This window comes from Schistocerca serialis, chromosome 9 (genome assembly GCF_023864345.2).
Source record: "Schistocerca serialis cubense isolate TAMUIC-IGC-003099 chromosome 9, iqSchSeri2.2, whole genome shotgun sequence".
In the NCBI taxonomy this organism is placed as follows: Eukaryota; Metazoa; Arthropoda; class Insecta; order Orthoptera; family Acrididae; genus Schistocerca; species Schistocerca serialis.
In genome coordinates, this window is record NC_064646.1 from 507,015,738 (window position 1) to 507,043,654 (window position 27,917).

Genomic DNA, 27,917 nt, shown 5'->3' on the forward strand with positions numbered 1-27,917 from the left:
ACCAACAATGACATTGAATGAAGTGTAGAACAGTACAAAGTCTCGTAACTGTATAATACATTGACATACGGTCTTGTAGGTGAATATACAATAAGCAGCAAACACAAGGGTGACAGAGGGCACATGGCACAACACTTGCTGCACCATCTGACTAGATGACGAGGCGACATCTCTGTGCCACCCATGGAGGCACATGTATTGTGCACTGTTTGATTATGTGTGCTCACACTGTAGGGTCACAACAACAATTAAAAAAAAAAAAAATTGGTCTGAAATTTCTTTGTAATTTACCAGCCATCAAGTTCTGCTAGAAGTTCCTCAATTCTTATACAGAGGTACCTGGAATGAAATACTAAGAAAGCTCGATTCGTGCCTGTAGTGGCAGTATGTGACTTCTCTGACACTGGTATTGTCTTTATTACCTGTCTGTGTTGCTGTTTTAAGGAAGTCATGAAATATTTCTACAATTTTTTCCCTGTGTTGTTAGTAAATGAGTCATATTAACTGGTAAAGTGTGCTGTTTACCATTTTGTTGTTTTCATTGTATCTTCAGAAAAATAATGTATGTAACTGGCACGGACGTCTGCATAAATATATCCTCGGGGGTGGGAGTCAGAAAGGCTCTAAAGTAGGCATTTTTTAATGTAAATGAGTGGCTTGTTTAGACATTTCATGTCACGATGACGAAATGTTATAAGTGACATGAAAAAACTCATATCATAGGGAATTGATGGTTACCCACTCCATTCTAGAAGTGTAGGAGTATTCTGTAATGAATAACAACCCTGGGTTCCTAATGAATAACAACTCTGGGTTCCAGGGAGGAGAGACAAGTGCCTCCTCTTCCCCCTATCCGCCCCCTCTCCCTTGTGGATCAATATGGTAACAGTGTGGAGCATTTCTCTGAACTAAATGTTGTTGTTGTTGTTGTTGTTGTTGTTGTTGTTGTTGCCTTCTATCAGAAGACTGGTTTGATGTAGCTCCTCATCTCCTCATGCTACTTTATACTGTGCAAGCCTGCCTGTCTCCAAATAACTACTGTAACCTACATTCTTCATCTCTTGGTCTCTCCCCCCCCCCCCCCCCCCCCCCCACCACCACCACCACCCAATCTTCAGCATTCTCCTGTAGCACCACATTTCAAAAGCTTCTGTTCTCTTCTCTAAACTGTTTACTATCCATGTTTCACTTCAATACATGACTACACTGCATACAAATACTTGAGAAAAAACTTCCTAGTACTTAAATCTGTATTTTATGATAATAAATTTCTGTTCTTCAGAAACGTCTTTCTTGCCATGGTCGGCTTACATTTTATATTCTCTCTACTTTGGGCATCACCAGTTATTTTGCTGCCAAATAGCAAAACTCATCCACAACTTTATCTTGTTTCCTAAGCTAATTTCCTCAGAATCACTTAATATAGTTCAGCTGTAGAGTCCATTATTCTTGTGTAGGTATTGTTGGTGTTAATCTTATGTCCTCCTTTTGAGACATTATCCATTCTGTTCAAATGTTCTTCCAAGTCATTTGCTGTCTCTGATAAAATTACAGTCATTGGCAAACCTTAAAGTTTTTATTTTTTCTCCCTGAAATTTAATTCCTATTCCAAATTTTTCCTTGGTGTCCTTTACTTCTTGCTCAGTGCACACTTTGAATAGAATAACATAGGTAATAGGCTACAATACTGTCTAAAAACAGAGTACAGTGAAATTAGTCAAATAAACAAGAATGTGGCAACTAGAGGGAAAATGTATTTGAGTACAAAAAAATGTAAATATATCTCTGTTTATTTAGAAGACTGTGTCTGAAATTTGAGATACCAGCTTGCCTCACTCTACCTTCCTCAGTAGCTTAAAAATTTTCCCAAAACTTTTGGCATGCAAACACATTCACACTTTTTTTTATGGTGCAACTCACCTCAAACTCCTACAAGCTTCCCTAACTAGCCAGCCCATACCCATTAGTCCATCACCGTAAGTTGCTCATACCCATCTACTCCCAGTCACTCTTTTTCACTCTCATTTATCCCAACTCAGTGTCATTATCTCTTTGTTTCTATAGGGCATTGTCTCCTATGTCACATCCACAGTCACCTTCATTCTTTTCTATTACTACAGTATTCCACTTTCTCTTCATTCCTCCCCCCCTCCGCCCCCCCCCCCCTCCCCTTGCCGCCCTGGCTCTGTCTCCTCCACTTAGTACTTTTCTATCACTGTCAGCTATGTTCCGCTGCCACTGTTTCTCTCACATGGTCATTGTCTCCTTCACTCTTTCAGTACCCAACCACTGTTTGCTATCTTCCAGTATTTATTGTAGGATGTATATGACCTGGGACAACTGGGAGATCTAGGAGAAACCCGAGAATTTTTTCATCTGGGGGAAACCCAGGGAATTTTTTAGAATTGCGGGAATTTTTCATTGTTTTAGTTTTCAGTTAAATTTTTGTAATTTTGACTGCTAAGAACCAATACTCTAACAAAGGATATTACTGTATCCCACTATTACAGAATAATACTGCAGCAATAAAACATGAATGAGAGAAAAACAAAAATAAAACTTGAGTTTCAAAGGAAATGTGTGTATACAACAAAACACAGTACTCATACAAGTGTCTACCAACAGCAAAATGTGTTGAAGGCTTTAGAAAGATTATGCAGTGCTTCGTAACAACAGATTGCCTCCATTGAGTGTGACATCACAACTGTTTACCTTTGATTCATTTGAGCAGTTGCGAACGGGCCCGTGTGCATGTGCTGTTGAGTCACGTATGAGTAGTACCTTCTCCCGCTTCTGGATACAGAAGTGTGACTGTAAGCTGTACAAGCAGTAGCAGCAAACAGCCAGATGCTACCTGGAAAAATTTTACTAGTGCGTCCAAGCTGCCAGATGCACACATGCACAGCAGGCCTGGGTCTAGAGGGCGGGAGGGGGGCATTTGATATTGGTACTTCGTGAATTAAATTCTGTCGTGTTATAAAAATGACCATTTGTGCCAAAACAGTCTTGTTAATTTCCCACCAATCGTCGTCTATTGTTTCAAAGTTGGTTTTGCATTAGCTTATTTGTTATTTTTTTACTGCCTAATTATTACATGTTTATCTATTCTGCTCATAGCGGTCAACAAATTGTGCATAATTGGCGAGCAGTCTGTACTGGGGGGCCGGTTTTTTGTGCTCCACTTTATATTATTTCACTGCGATCAGCCACATAGCGCTACAGTTGGCTAAATGAGGTTTTGCAGAATCACGAAAATTACTTTTACAAGTGTGTGAGAACTCTGTAATGAATAAAAACTATGTACTCCAGAGGGGAGGCAAGTGCCCCCTCATGGCGCCTTCCATCTTCAGTCACCTATGCTACTAATTTTCAATTTTTCATAAGGACTATATACCATGCACAAATGAAAGGTAAATGAGTAAAAGTGAATGGTTCCCAAAAAAAGAGTGATCAGCAGTGAACTAGTTTCCAAGGATGAACAAGTTTGCCCATCTCCAATGTTGGCCCTGTACTGTAAAATAGTGACACCAAAACCATTCTTTTGTTGGGTATACAAATGATCCCAGGCCCAAGGGCTTGAGCCTACCCTTTTACCACCAATAGAATCCAAGTTAACAGAAACAGTTAAAATGCTGGTTTTATGTGCGGTGTTTTGGAGCATGTTAGGTAAGCATGCTATCTGACGCATGCATACCAATAGGCATCGTCTACAGAAAGTGTAACAAAACTTGTTCAGACTTCATAAAAGCAGCATAATAAAAAATAATGTTGTTAAAAGTGTTCTTTCAAGCACTGATTAACAGATTAATTGTATTATGCCTAAATAATACAAAAACTAACGAAGAACCAAATACATTCTGCCATATTGCCTTCAGAAATGGCTATTATTGCTGTATAGTTTACAGACATAATTCTCAACTTGAGGCTCTTCAGAATATAGGATACAAATTTAGTGGCAAAACTGCAGGAAGATTAAAATATACTTTGTTTCCCTTTTATTGGAATGTGTCTTATAAACTCAGTGCATTGCTGTGCAGATGTCATGTTAGAATAGCCTTCAAAACTGGTAACACATCTTGTCAGCTGCTTGTTCACTATATTAAAAATTAAAAAATCAAATTTACAACTGCAGGCATTTATAAAATCTGCTGCACTCACTGCAAAACCTTTCACATCGGGCAAACACACAGAAACTTTAATGCTATGGTTGAGAGAGATCAAGCTTTGCTTCTCACTTAATTTTGAAAGGACAGTCACTTGTATTGTCAATAAGCTCACAGTTGTTTTGTGTAAAATGTAGAAAGGCACCTCTGTGGACATTGTGGAGGAAACTGAAATTCTTAAAAAAATTCTTAAAAAGGCTGGATGCCTCAAAACTGTTTGATGTTTTATGATATGAATTTATGAATTAATTTAGTGCTGGTACATTTTTTTATGTTATCCGATAGGCGAACATTTTGTAAAAATAAAAAAAAATTTGGAGAGAGAGAGAGAGAGAGAGAGAGAGAACCACTCAGTTTCACAGGCTGCAAGTCGTATAAACATTGTGTTTGTATGCAAATATACCATTTGCTGTTCCCACTTGTTTCCCATCACTGGTTTCCCAGAATCTATTATTTGTTTGTTTTAATATCTCTGAGCATCGTCTGTTGTCCTTTCTTTTCCCATAATAGTAATTTTTGTATGTCTGATGCTTATTTATCTACGTCATTCTCTTAAATACCACATCTGTATTTTATTTTACTTTTAAAGCAATGTATCAATATTCTTCTCACTACTTTCATCTGTCTACGCCCCTCCCCCTTCCCAGAGGGCTCGCTACTTTTTGCAGATTCGTGCTTGGCTACCACAGGGCCCCAGCCTTCGCAGCATCTTTTCCTTTCCATGCTTCATGTCTGTTCTCTTGCTTTTCTTCTTCCCCTCCCTTGTGGAACATACCTGGGCTGTTTTTGGAAATTTATTCTGCATTTTCGGTAGTCAATATCAGAATACTCTCCACTGTTTTTCATTCCTTTTTTCTTCATTCACCTTCTCCTATCCTTGCTCCACTTTGGCATTCGAGGTCTCTTTTTTTCTTCTTCCTATGCACTCCTGAAGGCCAGCACATGTCTGACATGTAACAGGTGACTAGGTAACCTGCTAGGTAACCTGTAATTCCCATCCCCGGGTCGACAAGTAAGGTTTGCCTGTGGTACAGGCCACGCCTAGGGAGGGATGAGTGCCTGAGCTGTGTTACCTTCCCAGATTGCTGATTGGTGCCTCTGTTAGGTGTTTGGGAGGTATGAACAATCACCTAAGGCAGGTGCGCCACCTTTCGAATGGGGCCCCCAGTTGGAAGGAGCGTGGCATCAGGGACACGGGCTATCAGGGATTTTCGCGCAATGAGCCAATCATCTTCACAGTCAACGGCTACATAACATAAACGGAATGAGGCTAACGATTCAAAGACTGTCCCAGCTGCACCTTGGTTCCTCGTGGTTTCATGTACTGAAAATGGTCAGTCCTCACTGCAGTTAGTCTGTTTATTATTCACAAAGGTGTTGATGCAATTGCTGGCTGTGTGAAATCTTGCTCTCGTTTACTCAATGGAACTTTGATTTTGGAGACTACTTCTGATTCTCAGGCATAACAACTGCTTGCAACTTTGCTCCTCCATGGCTATCCTATATGTGTCGAGGCCCATTGAACCCTGAATTCTTCCCATGGTATTATTTACAGTAGACTGCTGATGGTCTGACTGAGGCAGAAATCCAAACATACCTCTCTGAACAGGGTGTCATTGCAGACACGATCAGGTGATGAAAAAAGTACATGCCTCCTTAGTGCCCACATGCTCTGTCTTTCTCACATTTGAGAGTGGTTCTTCCGTCAGATCAATGCACGTTATGAAGTTATCACAGTCATTCTTACAACCACACTTGAGTCCTGTCGATGCCCCGCCTGTGGTAGGGATGCTTATGAGGGTGATTGTTCGCTCCCTTCTCCCTGCTGGATGAACTGCAATGGCGACCATGCCGCCTCCTCCCATGGTAATCCCCTGTAGCTCGATGAGTGAGCTGCCCAGGAGATCTGTGTGAACTAAAATTGCTTTACCCAATCACTCGCCAGTTGTTCCACTAGTTGGAAACCCTGTGTTCTACCATCTTGTATCTACAGTACTGTTCTTGCTACATCTTGCTCCTCGGACATGGCTGCGCACATGCAACCTCAAATTTAGCACCACTGTAGCAAAATCGCCCAGCATCACAGTAGCATCACCATCTCATTCTACAGCTGTGCAACATGCCAACAAACTTTTGCCTCATGGAGCGAACTCACCAGCTACACACAAATACTCCCATGAAGACTTCATACCTCCCTCCAGCCAACCAACCTCCATGTCTTCTTTTGCCAACGGGAAAGGCTCCAAAAAGTCAAAGGCAAATGGTCTCCTCCTTCGCCGACTCACCATGTGATACCCTTCGACTGGCAGACCCCCGTTTCGGTGCTCACCACCAACCGTTTTTCTGCCCTGGGCTCTGCAGACTGACAGGAGGAGACTGCCAAAGCGTATGAAGAACTCGTGGAGCAGGATCCTCGTGGCTCTGTGTTTGTAGCACCGAGTCTTTGAAGGCTGGCACTTGGCAGCCGCCGAGGTGACATCCCTTCATTTTTTCCTCGTCATGACTCTCCCCCAATGTAACATTTGTGATATTCAATTCAGCAAAGAGAATTTACAGCTGCTCTTACAATTGCAGTGTCTACACTACATCTACATCTACACATACATGGATACTCTGCAAATCACATTCAAGTGCCTGGCAGAGGGATCATCGAACCACCTTCACAATTCTCTATTATTCCAATCTTGTATAGCGCGCGGAAAGAATGAACACCTATATCTTTCCATATGAGCTCTGATTTCCCTTATTTTATCGTGGCGATCGTTCCGCCCTATGTAGGTTGGTGTCAACGAAATATTTTTGGATTCGGAGGAGAAAGTTGGTGATTGGAAATTTCATGAGAAGATTTCGTCACAATGAAAAACGCCTCTTTTAAATGATGTCCAGCCCAAATCCTGTATCATTTCTGTGACACTCTCTCCCATATTTCGCAATAATACAAAATGTGCTACCTTTCTTTGAACTTTTTCGATGTACTCCGTCACTCCTACCTGGTAAGGATCCCACACCGCACAGCAGTATTCTAAAAGAGGATGGACAAGTGTAGTGTAGGCAGTCTCCTTAGTAGGTCCATTAGATTTTCTAAGTGTCCTGCCAATAAAACGCAGCCTTTCGTTAGCCTTCCCCACAACATTTTCTATGTATTCTTTTCAATTTAAGTTGTTCGTAATTGTAATACCTAGGTATTTGGTTGAATTTATGGCTTTTAGATTAGACTGATTTATCGTGTAACTGAAGTTTCACGAGTTCCTTTTAGCACTCATGTTGATAACTTCACACTTTTCGTTATTTAGGGTCAACTGCCACTTTTCGTACAATTCAGATATTTTTTCTAAATCATTTTGCAGTTTGTTTCGATCTTCTGACGACTTTATTAGTCGATAAACGACAGCGTCATCTGCAAACAACCGAAGACGGCTGCTCAGATTGTCTCCCAAATCTTTTATTTAGATAAGGAACAGCAAAGGTCCTATAACATTACCTTGGGGAATGCCTGAAATTCTTCTATTTTACTTGATGACTTTCGGTCAATTACTACGTACTGTGACCTCTCTGTCACTTGTTCCCTGCCTGCAGGAAAAAAAATTGTATCCTCATGACTGCTTTGAGCTTTTGCATTTCTTCCCAGTCTGTTAGTCTGCCATGCGTGGCTACCCATCCTATGCTTCCTCCTTTGATGACTCCTTTGATTGCCAGTATGGGGCACATCCCTCTTCTCTGTTAGCTCGTGGAGTTCGCTTTCGGCTCTTGCTCAGACAGCTTAACTTTGGGTTACCTGCAGCTTTCCCGGTCAGTGTAAACCCTTCACCATCCTAGCTTCATGCGTTGGCGCATGTTCATCTTGGCCTTCATTTGCTTCCTACTCCAGTATCACTCTATCGCCTTAAGTTTCACTGTCTTCGCACAGAACTTTGCAGTAGTACCTTTGTATACGCAGATGGCTCTCGGACTGACTATGGTGTCTGGTGTACCTTTGTCATTGGCAATGAAATTTTTCATTATCGGCTTTCGGAACACTGCTTAGTATTTACAGCAGAGCTCTTCGCCCTGTATTAGGCCATGCAGTGTACATCCGTCGACAGGCCTTTCAATTGCGTCGTCTGCTCAGATTTTCTCTGTGCCCTTCAAAGCCTCTGAGTGCTGTACAATGTACATCCCTTGGTGCAATGGGTCCCCAAAATCTATCACTTGCTCTTTCTCGATGGAGCCACTGTGATGTTTATGTGCATTCTTGGTCACGTCAGTCTGACAGAAAACAAGGCCACTGATGCTGCTTCCAAGGCTGCAGTCCTCATACTTCAGTGCACCAGTTCTTACATTCCCTCTGACACCCTCTGTCACTCTCTGTGTTGCTCTCTGTTAGAAGGTGGTGTCACCTTGGCATCAGCACTGGTCCTCCCTTCATAGGAATACGCTGTGGTTTATTAAGCCTCTCCCAGTGGCTTGTACAATTTCCTCTCAGCCCTCTAGCCATGAGGTAGGCTAGAGGTAGGTCGTATATCGGGTACTGTCTTTTTAGCTATCACCATTTGTTAAGTGGTCTCCCACCCCACTTTGTACTCACAGTGCTCAACCTTTGATGGTCTGCCATTTCCTTACAGGATGATCTAAGAAAACACTGAACATTCTCGTTTGTGTTTGCCGTCTCCTGAGTTATCTGCCGTTTTAGCAAATAACACTTGGGCTGTTGACTGTGTTTTACTTTATATCTGTCGCAGCAATATGGCAGAGGCTATTTAATTTTTAATTTATGACCTCCATTTCTCTATGACAGATTTTATAGATCTTTCTCAACATCCCTGTTTTTTAGCCGTCTGCTCTTCTGTCAATTGGGATTGACTAGTAGTCGTTTTTAACTCCTGTCTTTGTCTTTGTCTTCGTGTTCTCCACTTCTGATGTGGGCGCGTGTGACCCTAGTTCCCGAGAGAGAGAGAAGGAAAATCCTCCCTGCTGTTTGTAGATCATCTCTCTATCTTGCTCACCGTCTTCTGTGTGTCCATGTGTCATAAAACTTGTTCAGTGTTGTCATGACGGCTGACATGTAAGTTCATATTACATTCATCAATTTCTTAAATTATAAGAGTTTATTCAATATGTATGTTGTTATACTCTTTTATGATGTTTGTAGATAAGCTGTTTTTCAGTATTATTTAGTTTGTTACATATTTCTACCTTTTAATAGCAGACAAATTGCACTTTGTTTTTCGGTGCTATGTAGGTACCACTGGATAATGAGCTTGGGGATCAAAACCAGTCGTCTGAATTAAAATTAAAAGAAATGGAACTGGTGTTGAAGAGTGAAATATTATGACCACAGTCCACTGCCTCATTGCATTGCTGGCATGTGATTCTTTAAAGAAACTGCATAAGAGGTGTGGAAATGAATGGTGAATTAGTCTAGCAATGATACATGCAGCAAATGGGGAAAGCAACTGATATAAGCATCTTTAACAAGAGGAGATTGTTGTGGCCCAGCACCTGGGACTGAACACCACAGAAACAGTGAAGCCGGGTAGTCGTTTGCATGCTACTGCCGTGAGTGTCTGAAAAGTGATTGAATAGTGGTGAACCACAAGTAAGCAGCAAGGCGTGGTATCTTCGTGCCTCAACACAGAATGTGCTTGTTGGATACTTACCTACTCTGTATGCATCAGTCTGTCGTGGATCTGAGGACAGAGAGTAATGCTGACACAATTATTTAGGAACACAGCATTCAGCACATATTGTTAAATGTGGGGCTCCACAGAAGATGCCCCTGTGTGTTTCAACATCTTCCCATCATTATCAGTTAAGATTGCAGTGGACACAGGATTGTTGAGAAAGGACTATGGATCAGAGGAGACACTGTTGCCTGGTCAGGTGAATCACATCAGAGGTCACGGCCGAATACACTGTCATACAGGCGATTGGCTGCTCGAAATGTGCATTGCACTGTGGACACAGGTCAGTGGGGACAGTATTATGCTAAGGGGGACATACATCTAGACTTCCATCTCACCTGTCGTGGTAATCTAACAAGGCACCGTGATGGCTGTGGACTGTGTAAACATGATTGTGAACCACCTGCATTGCTTCACGCTCAATATTTTCCTATTCGGCGATGGTATCTTACAGCAGGATGACTGACTGTCATGAGTGCAGAGTCGTGCTACAGTAGTTTGGTTTGAAGAGCTTGATCGTGAACTCACATTTATGTCTTGGTCAGCAAATTCACTTTATTTCAACTGGCTGAAACGCATATGAGATGCTATCAGGTGTCTGCTCTTTACCCTCAAACCACAAGCCTGTGATTTATGGGAAATGCATGGCCTGTGGGACATTTGGTACCATGAATCTTCAAAAACGAGCCATGCACCTGTTGAACCTATGCCACACAGAATTCCCAAGGTAGAGTAACTATTACGAAGGTGATCTTAATGCTTTTCTCTTTCTATGCCTGCTTTCGGCCAATTGGTACCGTGCTGTCTGACAGAATCGAAGGACGCGTCCTGCAGTTTGCCAAACAATTTTACAGATACTATTTGGTAACAAATAAATCAGTTTTAGGGTTTCGTACCTCAATTGATAAAAACGGAGCCTTTATAGGATCACTTTGTTGTCTGTCCATCTGTCTGTCTGTTACAAACACTTTTTCTCAGGAGTGGATAGACGTATCAAGGTGAAATTTGTCATGTACTAAGGTCTACGGTCCCTTGGCAATGTAATAAACTTTAGCTTCTAAGCCAAAGTAATCAAGAGATGGCCATTTATGTCATATATTTTGATAGCTTCAAACTTGTTTATCAGAACCTGTAGAGTATTTTCCATTGAACTATAATCATGAAATTCGGCAAGAAGCAAGGTATCACACTAAAAGTAAAGGAAAAAAATCCAAAAATTATCTGTTTGTAGTTACATATAGGAAAAAATATTTCTTTTGGTGTGTGTAATCCAACATCAGACTTGAAATTACAACTTTTCAAAAATCTTGGAATCCCTGCGGCCGATATCTTGCCAGTATCAGTGGCAATAATAGCCAAAACGGTAGAGATTCTTGATTGCTACAATGGATGAACTGTCTGTATACACAGTAAAGTTTGTATGGTACCCACACTGCACGGACCCTACTTGCACCTGGCCAATTTTGTGTTGCTTATAGCTTTGTGTGTCAGCTTCTTCATTTTGTTAACGGTTGTAGTTATTGTGATATTTCCATTTAAGTAAGACACTGTGTGAAGTTCGAAAAAGTTTGCAATGAGAAATAGGGCTCACTGCAACTTTGCGTCAGATGCATATTACATTGTATGTTACTGTGTGTGAAATTTAGCTGATGTATTGAATTTTTCTTTAGACTTGGGTAGAGGTCTCTGTCACCAATCTCGAGAAAATTGGTTTTATGTACTGTAGTACACTCATTTGTGATCGTTTGTGCCAGCTGTAAAGCCAGAATGAAATATCCGTGACATATCTTGTAGCCCACAACTGGTTTGAGGTATCGAAACAAGATTTTAGCAAACGATGACACACAAAGGGGAGAGTATTCTGCATGTAGTTAATATGTGAAACTTAATTATCTACCGTGTTATTCCACTAACTTCAGATTTTTTGATAAAATAACATAATTTTCAAGGGACGTCAATAGATGATGGAACGAGAATTGCTGTGGACTGTGGAACAACATAGATAAAGACATTACTCATTTATTTTTGTTCTGATGATGTGCTTTTTCATAAGCGACTGACTTTGCTTGTCCTCAGATCCCCACTTAATAAACTGAGTAAACCACTGTTTCAGGATTCTGTCACAATTGTGTATGCCCGATGTCTTTGTGAGGCGACATTGTGTATAACACCACTGTGTTATCGCAAAAGAGGCAAATTTTAGTGTGACAACAAGAGAAATATAGGTTTTACTCAAAATTTGTCACTCTATATGCGCGTCTGAAATTGACAAATGGTTAACAGGTCCGGCAAAAATAAGTTGCTGTTTTTTGTTGTATTTTCAGTGGAATTATTTTTAGATACCAACCAAAGCAGAGGTGACAGTAGATCTTTTTGGATTTTCACCACTGAAGTGCAGGTGTGGAGGGGTTCCAATTATTATTCACAAAAATGTGAGTGTAGATTTCAGTTTAGAACAGTGCTTCCCTTCAAGCGCTCAGCATTTCCACCACAGTGTATTGACAGCTTGCCCACAACCCCCAACACTACTGCTCTCCCCTGCTTTCTCAGCCAACTGCACATCTATTGGCCATGTTATTTTGCATGCACTCCACTACCAATAGTCACATATTAAGACTGTCATACACTTTTGAACCTAATTGTTTCTTTGGGGAGGAAAGAAGCATAGATCGGGAAGGCAGGGCATGTGACCCCAGGACAAGAAGGACCCAACTGTTGTAAGAATGAGCAAGTGTGGTCAAATTAATTGCTGAGGGAATTAGATTAGCAAATGATGTACAGCAAAATAAAATACAATGGCAGATGTAAAGAGGATATAAAATGTAGATTAGGTAATGACAAGAAAAGCCTATCTGAAAAAGAGAAATTTGTTAACATCTAATACAATTGTAAGTAGTAGGAAGTCTTTTGAGTTTAGCTTTTATATGGAAGTCAAATGTGAATAATAAACAGTACAGATGAGGAGATTGTAAAAGGTTTTGAGATGTGGTGTTACAGAAGAATGCTGAACATTTGAAGGGTGTATCTTATAACTAATGAGGATGTATTGATTCTACTGGGATTAGAAATACCTTTATGGCAGATCATGCCAAAAAGATAGAGGATGGATTGATGGGAATACCCTAAGGCATCAAGGAATAATTAATTTGGTAATGGAAGGAAAAAAGAGTGAGGAGGGGGAAGGTGCCATAAAAATTATGGAGAAATTGTACAGCAAGACTTAGGCATGTGAACTGGATGCAAGTGGATTGGACGTGGGCTGCAGTGGTTATGCAGTGATGATGGGGCTTGCATGGGATAGACTAGAGTGGAGAGCTGCATTGCACCAATCTCCAGACTGGAGGCTGCAATAAAAATAATAAGTAACCATTGTTCTCACAAGGTGCTATTGTTTTGTAATTAGAATCCTGTATTGCTCTATAAAGCTTCTGAACTTGCAATTTGTAATTTCTGCAAAGAATAAGAGTATTTTTTTATTGAATAATTTAAAAAAAAAAAAAGAAACACTGTACATGATCTTATAAAGGTTGAACCTTCGTTATACCATGAAATAGATTTATTATATGTACCTGCATCTATGTTTACATTCTGTGAACCACTGTCAAGGGCATAGCAGAGGGTATGTCCTACAGTACCAGGTATTAGGGCTTTGTACTGTTCCATTCACGTATGGAGTGCAGGACAAATAGGCAGACAACCTTCTGGGTGGGCAACCACAACTTAGAGACATTATGAATAACTACAGCAACACTCAGCACTCAGTAACCATTCATATTGTCATAAAAATTATAACAATTAAAAAGTCAGGAATGCTGAAGTGTTTCCAAAAGCTGCATAGCTGTATGAAGGTGCTTTGCTTTATTGATAGGTACCAATTTCTCATCAGCAGACACACATCTTTAGGTTTATAATGCTATATTTCCATAATGTAGATTAGAGTGTCCCAGCTTTTGGAAAGTTATCCATGTCAGAGTCAAACCACAATGGTAGGTCATCATAATAAAATTGAGTACACACAAAGATGAGTGTAAAAGTGTACAAGGCCACAGTCCACCCTCCAGTGTACTGTTAGCCTCCACAGGCTGCTTAACACCACTTTTGCCTGTTAGCAATACAGCGGAAGTTGCATGTTACATGGAATTCTAAGTTTTACTTCACTGGTTTTTACACAGCTGGTGTATATTGGATCAAGTAATATATCCTTAGGGATGTTGTCTGTTCTGGCTTGTTTAGCAGTCATGCTTTGTTCATTTTGACAAGCATCTTTTGGTGTACTGAACTTCATTATGACGACCGATGATCATGGTTTGACTCATGGATAACTACCCCAAAGCAGGGACCCTGTAATCATCTATCTATGTTATGGAAATATAACCATTATAAATCTGAAGGTGGGTCTATATTGATGTTAAACAGGAGTTGCGAATAAGCTATTTTTCATACAGCTATGCGGCTTTTGAAAACACTTCATCATTCTTGACTTTTTAATTGTTATAATTTTTTATAATTTGAATGAGTGTCGAGGATAGTTACTTTTATTAGGAAAAATAATTGTTTAAATGCCTTTGTGTGTGCTGTAATTACTCAAATGTTATTCTTGTGAATCTTATAGAAGAGTTATGTAGGGGGTTGGGGGCTTTTTCTAAAGTCATCATTTAAAGCCAGTTCTTGAAACTTTGTTTGTAGACTTTCTTGGGATAGTTTCTGTCTGTCTTCAAGAGTCTGCCAGTTCAGTTCTTCCCACATCTTGGTGATACTCTCCCACTAGGCAAACAAACCAGTTATCAGTTGTGCTGCCCTTCTTTGTATGCCTTCAATATCCCATGTCAGTCATATCTAGTATGAGTCTCACACACTTGAGTAATATACTAGGATGGTTTACACAAGCTATTTGTAGGCAATCTTCTCTGGAGGCCTTATTTCTTCTCCTACCTTCCAAACGGGCACACAGTTTTAATCTGCCAGGAAGTTTCATATCAGCGCACACTCCGCTGCAGAGTGAAAATCTCATTCTGGAAACATCCCCCAGGTTGTGGCTAAGCCATGTCTCCGCTATATCCTTTATTTCAGGAGTGCTAGTTCTGCAAGGTTCGCAGGAGAACTTCTGTAAAGTTTGGAAGGTAGGAGAAGAGATACTGGCAGAAGTAAAGCTGTGAGTACCGGGCGTGAGTCGTGCTTCGGTAGCTCAGATGGTAGAGCACTTGCCCGCGAAAGGCAAAGGCCCCAAGTTCGAGTCTCGGTTGGGCACACAGTTTTAATCTGCCAGGAAGTTTCACTGTAGGATAGTGTTTACTGCATCAGATCTAAAAGTTAACTTATTGTTTACACCCTCTGGCCTTGTCAAACTGTATACTTCATGGAAGAATTTTGTGGCTTCAGTATTCAAGATTTTTCTTAAAACTGTGCTGTGGTTCTATAAGAAGTTAGTGTCTCAGTGTGTTGTAATATTTAATTTCAGTCACTGCTGCATGGAAAGAGCCAGTACCTGGGTGGACTATATCCAAGAATGGACCAACCGGTTTCATGATGGGAGCTGCGAAAGGTGTAGTTAGGAGACTGCCTATGAAGACAGATGTAGTCTGTGATTACATACCAGTTGACTGTGTGGTGAATGAGCTAATCGCAGCGAGTTGGGAGGCAGCTACGACAAGGTGGGTTACACATAGCTTATATCTCTTTTTGATAACTGTTCCCCCATTTTACCAGAAGTTTTGTGTGCAGAATCTCATACTTTCCATTTCCATTAATTTTGCCTCATAATCTAATAATCACACCCTGTAGTGTAGTTTACTGTGCTCTTTGACTACCTGTGTACTGTTGAAGTGGAAGGGTTTCAATGTCCTCATTTACAGATAAATTTTAATTTCTTTTGACGTTGGACAGTGTAGTGTACTAGCTATTACCCAAGGCTGCACATTCATATCATTAATTTTGTTATGATGAGTCAGTAAGTTATTGTACATACAATAACATCAGCTGCCCTTGCATATCTGCTTGGTCGGGTAAGCATTGCTCTTGACGTGTGCCCACTGTCTAACCCCCTTCCAACTGCCTCAGTACGTGACGTGCTGGGATGTATAGTCACACATTGTGCGATTGAAGTAGCTATACACTGAGGTGACAAGTCATGGGATAGCACGGTGCATATACACAAATGGCGGTAGTATCGTATACAAAAGGTATAAAAGGACAATGCATTGGAGGAGATGTCGTTCGTACTCAGGTGAGTCAAGTCAGAAGTTTTCCAATGTGATTATGGCAGCATGATGGGAATTAGCAAACTTTTAAGATGGAGTGGTAGTTTTAGCTAGATGCAAAAGACATTCCATTTCGGAAACGATTAGAGAATATGATATTCTAAGATCCACAGTGTCAAGAATGTACTGAGAATACAAAATTTCAGAAATTACCTCCCAGCGCGAACAATGCGTTGGCCGACAGCTGTCACTTAACAACTAAGAGCTGTGGTGCTCGCGTCGAGTTGCCAGCACTAACAGACAAGCAACACTGTATGAAATAACAGCAGAAATCAGTATGGAACGTATGACAGACATATCCATTACGACAGTGCGTCAAAATTTCGCGTTAATGGGCTGTGACAGCAGGCAGACAGATGTGAGTACGTTTGATAACAGTACGACATTGCATACATTGTATACAGTGCCTCTCCTTGGCTCGTGACAGTATCAGTTGGACCATAGACTGGAAAACTGTAGCCTGGTCAGATGACTCCAGATTTCAGTTGGTAAGAACTGATGGTAGGTTTTGAGTGTGGTGCACACCCCACAAAGCCATGGACCCAGTTGTCAGCAAGGCATTGTGCAAGCTGGTGGTGGGTCCATGATGGTATGGGCTGTGTTTACATGGAATGGACGGGATCCTCTAGTTCAACTGAACTGGCCAGTTACTGGAAATGGTTATGTGCAGTTACTTCGAGAACATTTGCAGCCATTCATTGACTTCATGTTCCCAGAAAATGGTGGAATTTTCATGGATGACAATGCACCATACCACTGGGGGTCAGTCTTTTGTGATTGGTTTGAAGAACATTCTGGACAATTTGAGTGAATGATGTGACCCCACAGATTGCCCGGCCTGAATCCCATCGAACATTTATGGGACATAATCGAGAGATCAGTTCATGCACAAAACCCTGAACGAGCAACATTTCATAATTATGAATGACCATAGAGGCAGCATGGCTCAATATTTATGAGGGGACTTCCAACGACTTGAGTCCATGCCACATCACATTGCTGCAGTACATCCAGCAGGAGAAGGTCTGACACGATATTAGGAAGTATCCCATTACTTTTGTCACCTCAGTGTACATTATGCAACAAACGTGGTGATTTTTCAACATGGTTTATGTTCACCGATGTAAAAAAGAAGAGTCATACCCTAAATCATCGTCTTTGGGATCAATTTTTTAAAAAGTAGCATACGACCTTTCTCAGGTTTCAAGCTATTTCCACACCAAATTTCAGGGAAATCATTTCTGTGGTTTAGTTAAACAGTAAAACAGTTACTTTTGAATTTATAGTACTAGAATGGAAACAGTATGGATGTTGCACTTAGGCAGCTTGAGACACCACCACAATACAGTAGCTAGTACCTTTTGAGGCCTTGGGTCAACCCTAGCTGCTGTTGCTTTAGTTTCAAACACAAAGTACGAATAAAAGTTGTGTCTGAAGATGTAAATTTTAAACAGTTTCCTCCATTCTGCCAATGTCCTTATTGAAGTAAGTGGAGGAGTTTCACTTTGGGGTAACTTCTAAAGTCACTTATAGTGAGTGATACGATGATGTGTAGAAGGCAGTACAAGTGACTGCATTACACACACACACACACACACACACACACACACACACACACACACACACACACACGGCCAAGAGAGGACTCGAACCTCTAACGGAGGGAGCCGCATGGACCATGACAAGACGCCTCTGACACCACGTGGCTACCCCACGCGGCCGTCCTCCCTATAAAAAAAGTCCAAATTCAGTTGCAGATTCAGACAGCAGGGACAATTAAAAGCCTAATGACAAAAATTGATTGCATGATTATTACTTGAGTTAGAAAAGTTTAATATGCAAATTTTCCCTGTTAAATCAATTTTATGAGATTCTAGACTCACCAATGTGTTCCAAAAGCATATGACCAATGTGTGACAAGGTCAGAATAAATCTGTCATACTCCAAAAGTGTGTTATTAAAAAAGTCTCAAGATGACATTACTTTTTAAATGAAAGGAAAAGCAGTTTCATTAAAATTTGCTTAGTGACTGTGCTGTTGTGGAAGAACATTTCTTGGTACCTTGGAAGACGCCATTGCCTTCACCACAATAGATGAGAGAGATCAGGACAGCCTCCCATGTAATTTAGGTGGCACAGACTATGATTTAACAGCAGAAGCACTCCATCTAGAAGAGCACGAAAAATTTCAAAGAATGCACTTGTATACAGAATAAAAGACATCATATGGAGACCATCTAAGTGAAACTAAGACTTCGTAGGACCGGTAGAGAACATCTTGAAATTTTTCACACAGCACTTAAGGGATGTTTTTTGAACATTTTGGAAATGTGTGGACATCATCTGAAAACACCAATTAAAATACTCAATTTTCAGTGTGACTTCAATAATTCAATGTAGTTCCAGAATGTTGATAACATACTCTGGTAGTACAGTCAAGAGAAACCCTCCAGCTGTGCTACAGCCTCACTCAGCAGAAGATCACTGCAACAGCGCACCACACTTGATGGCAGACTCACTCAGTGGCAGTGTGGCCACAGGCTGAGCCCAGTGCACACAAGCAGGAAACATACCTCACATGCCCTCTGGCGAAAACTGTGTGCTCTCAATATTTTAATCAGTGTTGTAATCTAAAGAGAGTTTGAATTTTAATGAAATGTTTCATGTATCATTGTTTGGTGCATTATCTAAATTGATTTTTAGTTTTAAGTTGATTTTATTAACTTTTAATACTACACAGTGTTATTGCTTTCCCTCTCTATCTTCCCCCTTTCTCCTCCACTACCCACCAACCATGATGTATGGCTCTGTATGATGCATAGTGAGTTTAGTAAAATGATGCCATGGAATATTGCCAGAAGTGTGCTATACTGCTATTGCTTTCATGTTAAAACATGTGATTAATAAGGTACAGTTTAACTATTTTAAATATTTTAAATCTATGTTATCTATAGAATTGGTTATTTGGTGTTTATTCCGTTTCATTTGTATATCTAAAGATCATCATTAAATGTGAACAAAACTAGTTACAAAGTGTGACTATTTACAAATGAGACTTTTAGAATAATTATTTAAAAAAGTTCGTACAGTTGGAGTGTCTCTCATGACAATATGTCGTCCATTATAAAAGGCCATATTTTAGTTAATAGCACATTGATGGCTCAGTGGTAAAGTGCCAGACTATGTATCCAAAGGTATCACATCCAGTCTCCAGTCAGTCGTAAGATTTTTATACGTCATTTATTACTGCTTCCGCCTTGGCAATGCTTATTAACATGAAAAAAACTGAGTTGCACCTCAGCTCGTAGTTAGTGTAGGTCCCACTGTTACTGGCAAAGGAAGTCACTTCAAAGGTCAGAGGAAGGCAGTGGCATACCACCCCCCAGTTAGACAATGCCTAGCAAAGCATTGTGGTCCCTCCAGGGGGCTCGCCGCTCTTTGGCGGGTTTGTGCTTGGCTACCATTCGGCCCCAGCATTTGTAGCATCTTTTGCCTTCCATGCTGCATGTCTATCCTCTTGCGGTTTTTTCCCTCTCCCTTGGGGAAACATGTCTGGGCTGTTTGTGGAAATGTATTCTGCATTTTCGGTAGTCAATATCAGAATACTCTCCATTGTTTGTCATTCGTTTTTTCTTTCTTCGTTCACCTTTTCCTATCTTTCCTCCGTTTCGGCATTTGAGGTTCTTCTTTCTCCCTGTGCGCTTCTGAAGGCCAGCCCACACACCTGATGCATAATAAGTGACTAGGTAATGTGTTATCCCCAGCCCTGGGTCGACATACGCCCTGGTACAGGCCAGGCCCAGGGAGGGGTGATTTCCTGAGCTGCTACCTTCCCAGATTGCCGATTGGTCCCTCTGTTAGGTGTTTGGGGGGTGTGATCTTAGGTATGAACAATCATCCAAGGTGGGTGCGCCCCCTTCTGGAGGGGATCCCCAGTGGGAAGGAGTGCACCATTGGAGTCGTTGGCAATCATGGGTGATTTTCTCGCAATGAGCCACTCATGTTCACAATCAACGGCTGTAAAACGCACATGGAATGAGGCCAATGATTTAAAGACCCTCCCAGCTGCACCACGGTTCCTCATGGTTTCACGTACTGAAGACAGTCTTTTGCTACAGTAAATCCATTTATTATTCAGAAGGGTTTTGATGCAATTGCTGGCCCTGAAAAATCCTGCTCTGATTTACGCAATGACACTTTGCTTCTGTAGACTACGTCCTGCCTCCTTCTCCCCGCTGGATCAAATGCAGTGGCGACCATGCCACCTGCTCGTGCAGTTGTCCCACATATCTCAATAAGTGGGCAGTCCAGGAGATCCAGGTGAAGGAAAAAGTGCTTTACCCAGTTGCTTGCAAGTTGGCTAGTCGGATGCCTTGTGTTCTATAATTTGGCACCTGCAGTACTGTTATTGCTACGTCTCACTCCACGAAGGACGCGGCCATGCAAACAATAAACCTCAAATTTAACACTGCGGTTGTGAAATCGCCTAGCATCACGGTACCATCCCCATCTCATCCTCCCGCTGTGCAACACGCCGTCAAACTTTCGCCTCATGGGGTGAAATCACCAGCTACACAACCGGCAGGCCGGAAAGGACAGAAGGGATACTCCCGTGAAGACTTCCTAAGTCCATCCAGCCACCCAGCATCTGAGTCTTCCTCTGCCAACTGGAAAGGCTCCAAGAAGTCAAACAAAGGCAAATGGCTTACTGCTTCACTGATTTGAAGATCCTCTTTGACGGTGTCAACCATGTGATACCCTCGCCCGGCCGACCTCTGTATCACCTCTGCGCACTGCCATCTGTTTTACTGCCCTAAACACTTAAGGCCAACAGAATAATGCAGACACTTATGTAGACCTCGTAGATCAGGATCCTCCTGCCTCTGGCCCTGTAGCAGGGAGTCTTTGCAGGTGGGCACTCGTCAGCCGCTGAGGTCACATCCTTTCATTTTTTCCTCATCACGATTCTCCTCCAATGGAAAGTTCACGGTCTTCGATCCAACGAAGAGGATTTACAGCTGCTCTTAGAATTACAGTGCCCACTTGTTCGATGCCTTCAGGAAACAAAATTGCATCCTCATGCCCGCTTAGAGCTCTCGCATTTCTTCCCGGTCCATTGTTCTGTCTGCAAGAAAGTCTTGAATCCAATTTTCTGCTTAATACATCCAACAGCATCTAGGCGGGGGCCATGTGTGCCAGACACCGACGTGAAGCCAGTGTCATGCCCATACCCGTACCCAAGCCCAGTAAGGATGAACACCTTCCTTCTAGCTACTGCCCCATTTCTCTTAGCAGCTGTGATTGCAAGTTGATGGAACTTATGATTCATGCCCGACTGGTATGGTGGCTTGAGTCTCCCAATTTACTAACCACTGCACAGTGTGGATTTAGAGTGCACCATTCTGCAGTTGACCATCTTGTCACTTTGTCCACCCGTGTCATCAGTGGTTTTCTGTAGAAATCCCCGATGGTGGCTGTGTGTTTAGATTTAGAGAATGCCTAAGACACCTGCTGGAGGACTTGTATCCTCTGTACTCTATACACTTGGGGCTTCTGTGGCCATCTGCCCTGTTTCCTTGAGGGTAGGAAACTTTCTTGGTCCTCACACGTCTTACATGACAGCCTGCTGTACTCGGTGACTCACTGTTCTAAGTGTCCTCAGTGGTACTTTCTTGGGAGCAGATTGAACGACCCTCCTGTTTGTACCGGCCTTTCTCCATTTGAAAGTAGATTATGGGTGCTCTGTTTATCCATCTGCACATCCGTCCCTCTTACGCTGTCTCAGCACCATCTATAATCGTGGCATCCATCTGGCCACTGGTGCCTTTTACACTAGCCCAGTTGTGAGTCTGTATGCAGAAGCTGCTAAACTACCACTGTCCTGCCGCTATGATTTTCTTCTCGGCAGATATGCGTGCAGTTTGTCTGCCATGCATGGCAACCCATCCTATGCTGCCTACTTCAGTGACTCCCTTGATTGACAGTATGGGGTGCATCCTTCTTCTCTGTTACCTCCTGGAGTTCACTTTTGCTCTGGCTCCAGCAGCTTAACGTCATGCCACCTGCAACTTTCTTGGTGGCTGTAAACCCTTCACCTCCTTGGCTTCGTGTGGTGGCATGTGCTCACCTTGGCCTTTGTTCACTTCGTAAGGACACTACTCCATTTCTTTTAGTTTCATGACCTCCGCATGGAAGTTCATGACAGTGCCTTTGTATACGTTGATGGCTCTCGGACTGAGTGTGGCGTCGTGTGCCTTTGTCATTGGCACCAGCATTTTTCACTATCGGCCTCTGGAACACCGTTCAGTATTTACAGTAGAGCTCTTCGTGCAATATCATGCCACACAGTATATCCAGCGGCATAGGCTTTTCAATTGCATCATCTGCTCAGATGCTCTCGGTGCACTTCAAAGTTTCTGTGTGCTGTACACTGTCCATCCCTTATTGCAGTGGGTCCAGGAAAGCTGTCATTTGCTCACGCTTGATGGAGTCACTGTGACGTTCATGTGGGATGCTGGTCACGTCAATCTGACAAGTAACGAGGTTGCTGATGCTGATGCCAAGGCTGCAGTCATCAACCTCAGCCTGCTAGTTCTTACATTCCCTGCGATGATCTCTGTGTTGCTGTTTTTTAGCAGGTGGGATCACTTTGGCATCGCCACTAGCCTTCCCTTCACAGGAACAAGGTCTGAGTCATTAAGCCTCTCCCAGCGGTTTGGACGACCTGCTCTTTCGTCATGAGGAGATAATTTTAACTAGGTTGCATAGTGGGTACTGTCTTTTTAGCCATTGCCATTTGTTAAGTGGTGCTCCCCCACCACTTTGTGCACATTGTGCTCAACTATTGGCGGTCCACCGTTTCCTTACACAATGCCCCCTTTCTTCTTTTTTTTTTTTTTTAAACTGCTTACGTTCTCGTGTGTGTTTGCTGTCTGAATTATAGGCCAATTTAGCAAACGACTCGCGGCCTTTGACCATGTTTTACTTTTTCTCTGTCATAACAATATGGCTAACCCCATTTAACTTTTTGTTCAGGACCTTCGTTTCTCTATATGGCGCAATTTATTGATCTTTCTCCATGTCCCTGTTTTTAGCTGTCATCTCTTCTGTTGATTGGCAGTGACATGTAGTCATTTTTAACTCCTCTTTGTCTTCGTGTTCTACAGTTTTGACATGGACGCATGTGACCCAAGTTGTTTTTGTGCCCTAAAACAAAACAATACAAAGTGAAGCGTGGTGGTGTCCAAAATAATTTCCGGATTGATGATGGCTTCATTCTTTTTTCATTATTTTATTTATTTACGTATATAGTGTGTGATAAATTTGCTAACTTATGTGGTTTAAAAATGCTTGGCTTCTGTTTCTGGGCGTCTTCAGCGTCATAATTGAGCTGAAACTCTTTTTAAGGAAAACATAGTTTGAGGAAACAGTATTGTTGTCCCCAGAGATTTGTAAATGGGGTTGTGTGTGAATGTGAATTAAGTCTGAATTTCGTTCTGTGTTCATTAAATAGTGTTACTGTGTGAATATGAGCTGTGGCTAATGTCTATATGTCCTTCCGTTCCTGCTTTCATTTTTGTTTTACAGGTAATATTTTGTGTGTTGCATCATTCGTCTTACAGTACTACGTATAATGACACACATTACGTGTCCATATTTTTTTAAAATTTTTTTTTTCCCTCTTGATTTAGTCTACATTAACCTTCTTTACATAGTAAATAGTTCTTTTTTGTCAAATTTAGGAGCAAAGGTAACAGTTCACCGAATATTAGAGGCCATAACTCATCGACAGGCATCTAAGTGATACCAAAAACTTGCTAGCTTTGGGATGACTCAAATGGTTCAGTGAGTTGTTACCATTGCTCCTAAATTATTTACGTTCTAGGAAGATTTTCCATTATTGTGTTGTTTTGTATGACTTTTTGTTTTGTTTTGACAGGCCCAATAAGGTACTGGTGTACCACTGCACGTCGAGCACACACAATCCTTTCCGCTGGGCAAAGATAGAGAATCACATGAATACCTACCTCCACAAGTATCCTCTCAACTCAGCTGTGTGGTACCCTCACCTGAAGTTTCTGCCCAGTTTGCTTCTCTTCCGAATTTCGGCAATTTTTGTGCACTTCGCACCAGCTTATGTGCTCGATACAGTCATGCGTGTAGCTGGCGGTAGACCAATGTGAGTATTTTTATGGAATTAATGTGTCCATTCATTAAGTCAATAGTATGTCATTGAAGGTAACGTATTTTCTGTTTGTGTAGCTTAGGAATCTGAGAAATCCTTGGAAATACACACAGTGTGGCCAAAACTTCTACGTGCATGTTCCTCGTTGCCCCAAAAAATACCAGCTAATGCAACTCTTGGAATTGAGGGCTACCCTTTTTGCCAATGCAGTGTGTAATTTACGGGGGAACATTGTAATGTAACTTGGTGTATACAAAAGTGAGATTTATATTTCAGTTGTAGCACAGTGATTACCTAACACAGGGCAGTTAATGTTATTATTCACCTCAGTGATGTGCTTTCAGCTGGGCACTGGAGCAAGTGCACAGCTTTCCTTGAAGCAGCCCTTATTTTGTAGACAAACTGTCATCGCATTGTGAAAAACGTACTATGTACAGTAAACATTCTGTTAAACACCCACATTACTTACCATATTTACCCAAATGCAAGCCAGCCCTTTTTTCTTATTTTCATGGTGTGATTTTCTGTGGCTCAGATTCATGTGCAAAGCCTGAGTTTTGCCACAGAAGCTGCTGGATTAGTGTTTTGGTATTTGATGTTAATCATGGGAGAAATTCAAATTTAATGTTGCACATCTTCGAATTTAGCAGTTTCGCAAATATTCATATCAGTAAAAATTAAACTCTTTGTGTATATACCATCAATATGGACATTTTTAAGAAACGTGGAGAAGTTGACAAATATGGTAAATACAGTTTTACATTTTGACAGCTCCAATTCCATTTGGAAGTTGTTGGCACACATCGGTGTTCATCAAGCCATTTCTTAATGCAGGATTCTGGAAATTACTACAGTCAGTCATCTCGTTTTATTCTTCAATTTTTTATTTTCCATTACTAGTTCTGAATTGCCTACTGATAATCAGGCAGTATATATATATTGCATGTCTGCAGCATTTTCGGAGTCATGTAGTGGTGGCAAGGTGCAAAAACGAAACATGTAAGCAGTGAATGTGGTGAGAATTATTTACATTATGAGATTGATTAAGATGCATTACTTACACTTATTAAATATGTAACTGTAAGTAATGTATCTAAATTGAACTTGTATGGTAAATAATTCTTGCCACATTCAGTGCTTGCGTGTTTCATTTTTAGATCTTGCCAAAGCTAAACAGTGCTGCAGACATGCAGTAAATTTGTATCATTTGATGTTGGATCTCTAGATGATTCAAAATTGGTAGTAGAAAATAAAAATTGAAGAATAAAACAAAAGGCAACTGATTGCAGAAATTTCTGGAATCCTGTATTCATCACAGTCGCAGAATTCCACATGCATTATGGATAAAAATTTTATTCCTCAATGCTGCCAATATTCGTGACATAACAATAAATCCCAACTGTGTTCAGCAGTGCAGTACAGTGAGATTTGCCTGGGACATCACCGATCACAGCCCACCTGCGTGGAGGTCCCAGCTACAGCTGCCTTTATTCTAGGCGGCTCTGTCCTTGTGTGTTCGTCAAACAACATTGACAGTCGTAGGAGACACTGAAGGAGACAGATTTTTTGCGGTGATGATGATACTTACAGTTAGCATTTTGTACAGATCACTAGTGGTGGAAGTCATTTTTTTTGTACACAAATTATATTGTTTAGAATCTTAAAAAAGTAATATAATGAAGTATCAGTACCAGAAAAGATACAAATCAGCGTCTTGAATATGTGGATTGCTCTTTGCCCAATTAATATCCTTTAAGCAAAGTGTGAGTCTCTGTCAAGTCAAAATGTAACATTCTTGGATAACACCACTATATCTCATTGAAAGAAAAAATGCTTCAGAATTGTTAAGGCATTTGTGGCCACTTGTCTACAAACTAACCTGTTGGCTTATGTCTTGGGTTCTTCGGCTGACATTCATCTGATGATTTTAGTGGCATGTTCACCACCAGCAATGGAGGGTGAAGGTTTGACAATGCCAGCCACTTGTGCTGGTGAAATGTCAGTAAAATCATCAGTCAAATGTCAGCCAAAGACCCCGAGACAGAAGCCAATATGCAGTTTGTAAAAAATGCTTAAAATGACATTCGTGTGGTATGGAAAGACTGATATGCAACTCGGAACACATGTTCCGGTACAGTCTGTAAAAGTTATGGTGGCCTCAGCTACCCAAGTTCCACTTGGAATATTGTGGGACAACCAGGAGATCCGGGAAAAACCCGGGAATTTTTTCATCTGGGAGAAAACCGGGAAATTTTAGAATTCCGGGAATTTCTTTTTTGTTTCTGTTTTCAGCTAAATTTTTGTAATTTTGACTGGTAAGAAACAATACTCTAACAAAGGCTATTATGTATTCCACTACTGCAGAATAATACTGCAGGAATAAAACATGAAAGAGAGAAAAAAGGAAAATAAAACTTAACGCAAAGGAAATGCGCCATAAACCGGGTGATCAAAAAGTCAGTATAAATTTGAAAACTTAATAAACCACGGAATAATGTAGATAGAGAGGTAAAAATTGACACACGTTTGGAACGACATGGGGTTTTATTAGAACCGCCCCATATTGCTAGACGCGTGAAAGATCTCTTGCGCGCGTCGTTTGGTGACGATCGTGTGCTCAGCTGCGACTTTCGTCATGCTTGGCCTCCCAGGTCCCCAGACCTCAGTCCGTGCGATTATTGGCTTTGGGGTTACCTGAATTCGCAAGTGCATCGTGATCAACCGACATCTCTAGGGATGCTGAAAGGCAACATCTGATGCCAGTGCCTCACCATAACTCCGGACATGCTTTACAGTGCTGTTCACAACATTATTCCTCGACTACAGCTATTGTTGAGGAATGATGGTGGACATATTGAGCATTTCCTGTAAAGAACATCACCTTTGCTTTGTCTTACTTTATTATGCTAATTATGGCTATTCTAATCAGATGAAGTGCCATCTGCCGGACATTTTTTGAACCTTTTTTTTTTCTAATAAAACCCCATGTCATTCCAAGCATGTGTGTCAATTTGTACCTCTCTATCTACATTATTCCGTGATTTATTGAGTTTTCAAATTTATACTGACTTTTTGATCACCCGGTACAACAACAAAACACAGTCCTCATACAAGCGTCTGCCAACAGCAAAATGTGTCTAAGGCCTTAGGAAGACCGTGCAATGCTTCATAACAACAAATTGCCTCTGATGAGTGTGACGTCACAACTTTTTACTTTAGATTTGTTTGAGCAGCTGCGGGCGGGCTCATGCGCATACACAGTTGAGTCACGCATGTGTAGTACCTTCTCCCGCTTCTGGCTACAGAAGTTTGGCTGTTAGCTGTATAAGCAGCAGCAGCAGCAAGCACAAGATGCTACCCGGAAATACTTTACTGTAGCATGCAAGCTGCCAGATTCACTGGGGGCAAACCAGGTATGTACCCCGGGCGGCAATTTAAGGGAAGGGGAGGGAGGCTGCCAAATTCATAATCTTGAGGAAAAAAACCTTGTTTCACAAAGCGCCTAGTATCCGGCACATGTTGGTCTCCCCCCTGCGGGTCCGGGGATTAGAATAGGCCCGCGGTATTCCTGCCTGTCGTAAGAGGCGACTAAAAGGAGTCCATCCCCCTCACGGGGGTAGTTCGCGCCTGCGTCCGGAGACGGACGGTTCCAC

The 27,917-nt window shown here is 41.5% G+C and overlaps 1 protein-coding gene across 3 annotated transcripts in view; it reads left to right on the forward strand.

Moving 5' to 3' along the window:
• The window catches only part of LOC126418914 (putative fatty acyl-CoA reductase CG8306), a 175,041-nt gene that overhangs the window by 109,212 nt on the left and 37,912 nt on the right, over nucleotides 1-27,917 (forward strand). For all 3 annotated transcript variants that reach the window (XM_050085938.1, XM_050085937.1, XM_050085939.1), the window contains 2 exons: nucleotides 15,282-15,474; nucleotides 24,019-24,258. In XM_050085938.1, the coding sequence (XP_049941895.1) occupies nucleotides 15,282-15,474; nucleotides 24,019-24,258 (433 nt within the window). The remainder of the gene's footprint in view (nucleotides 1-15,281; nucleotides 15,475-24,018; nucleotides 24,259-27,917) is intronic.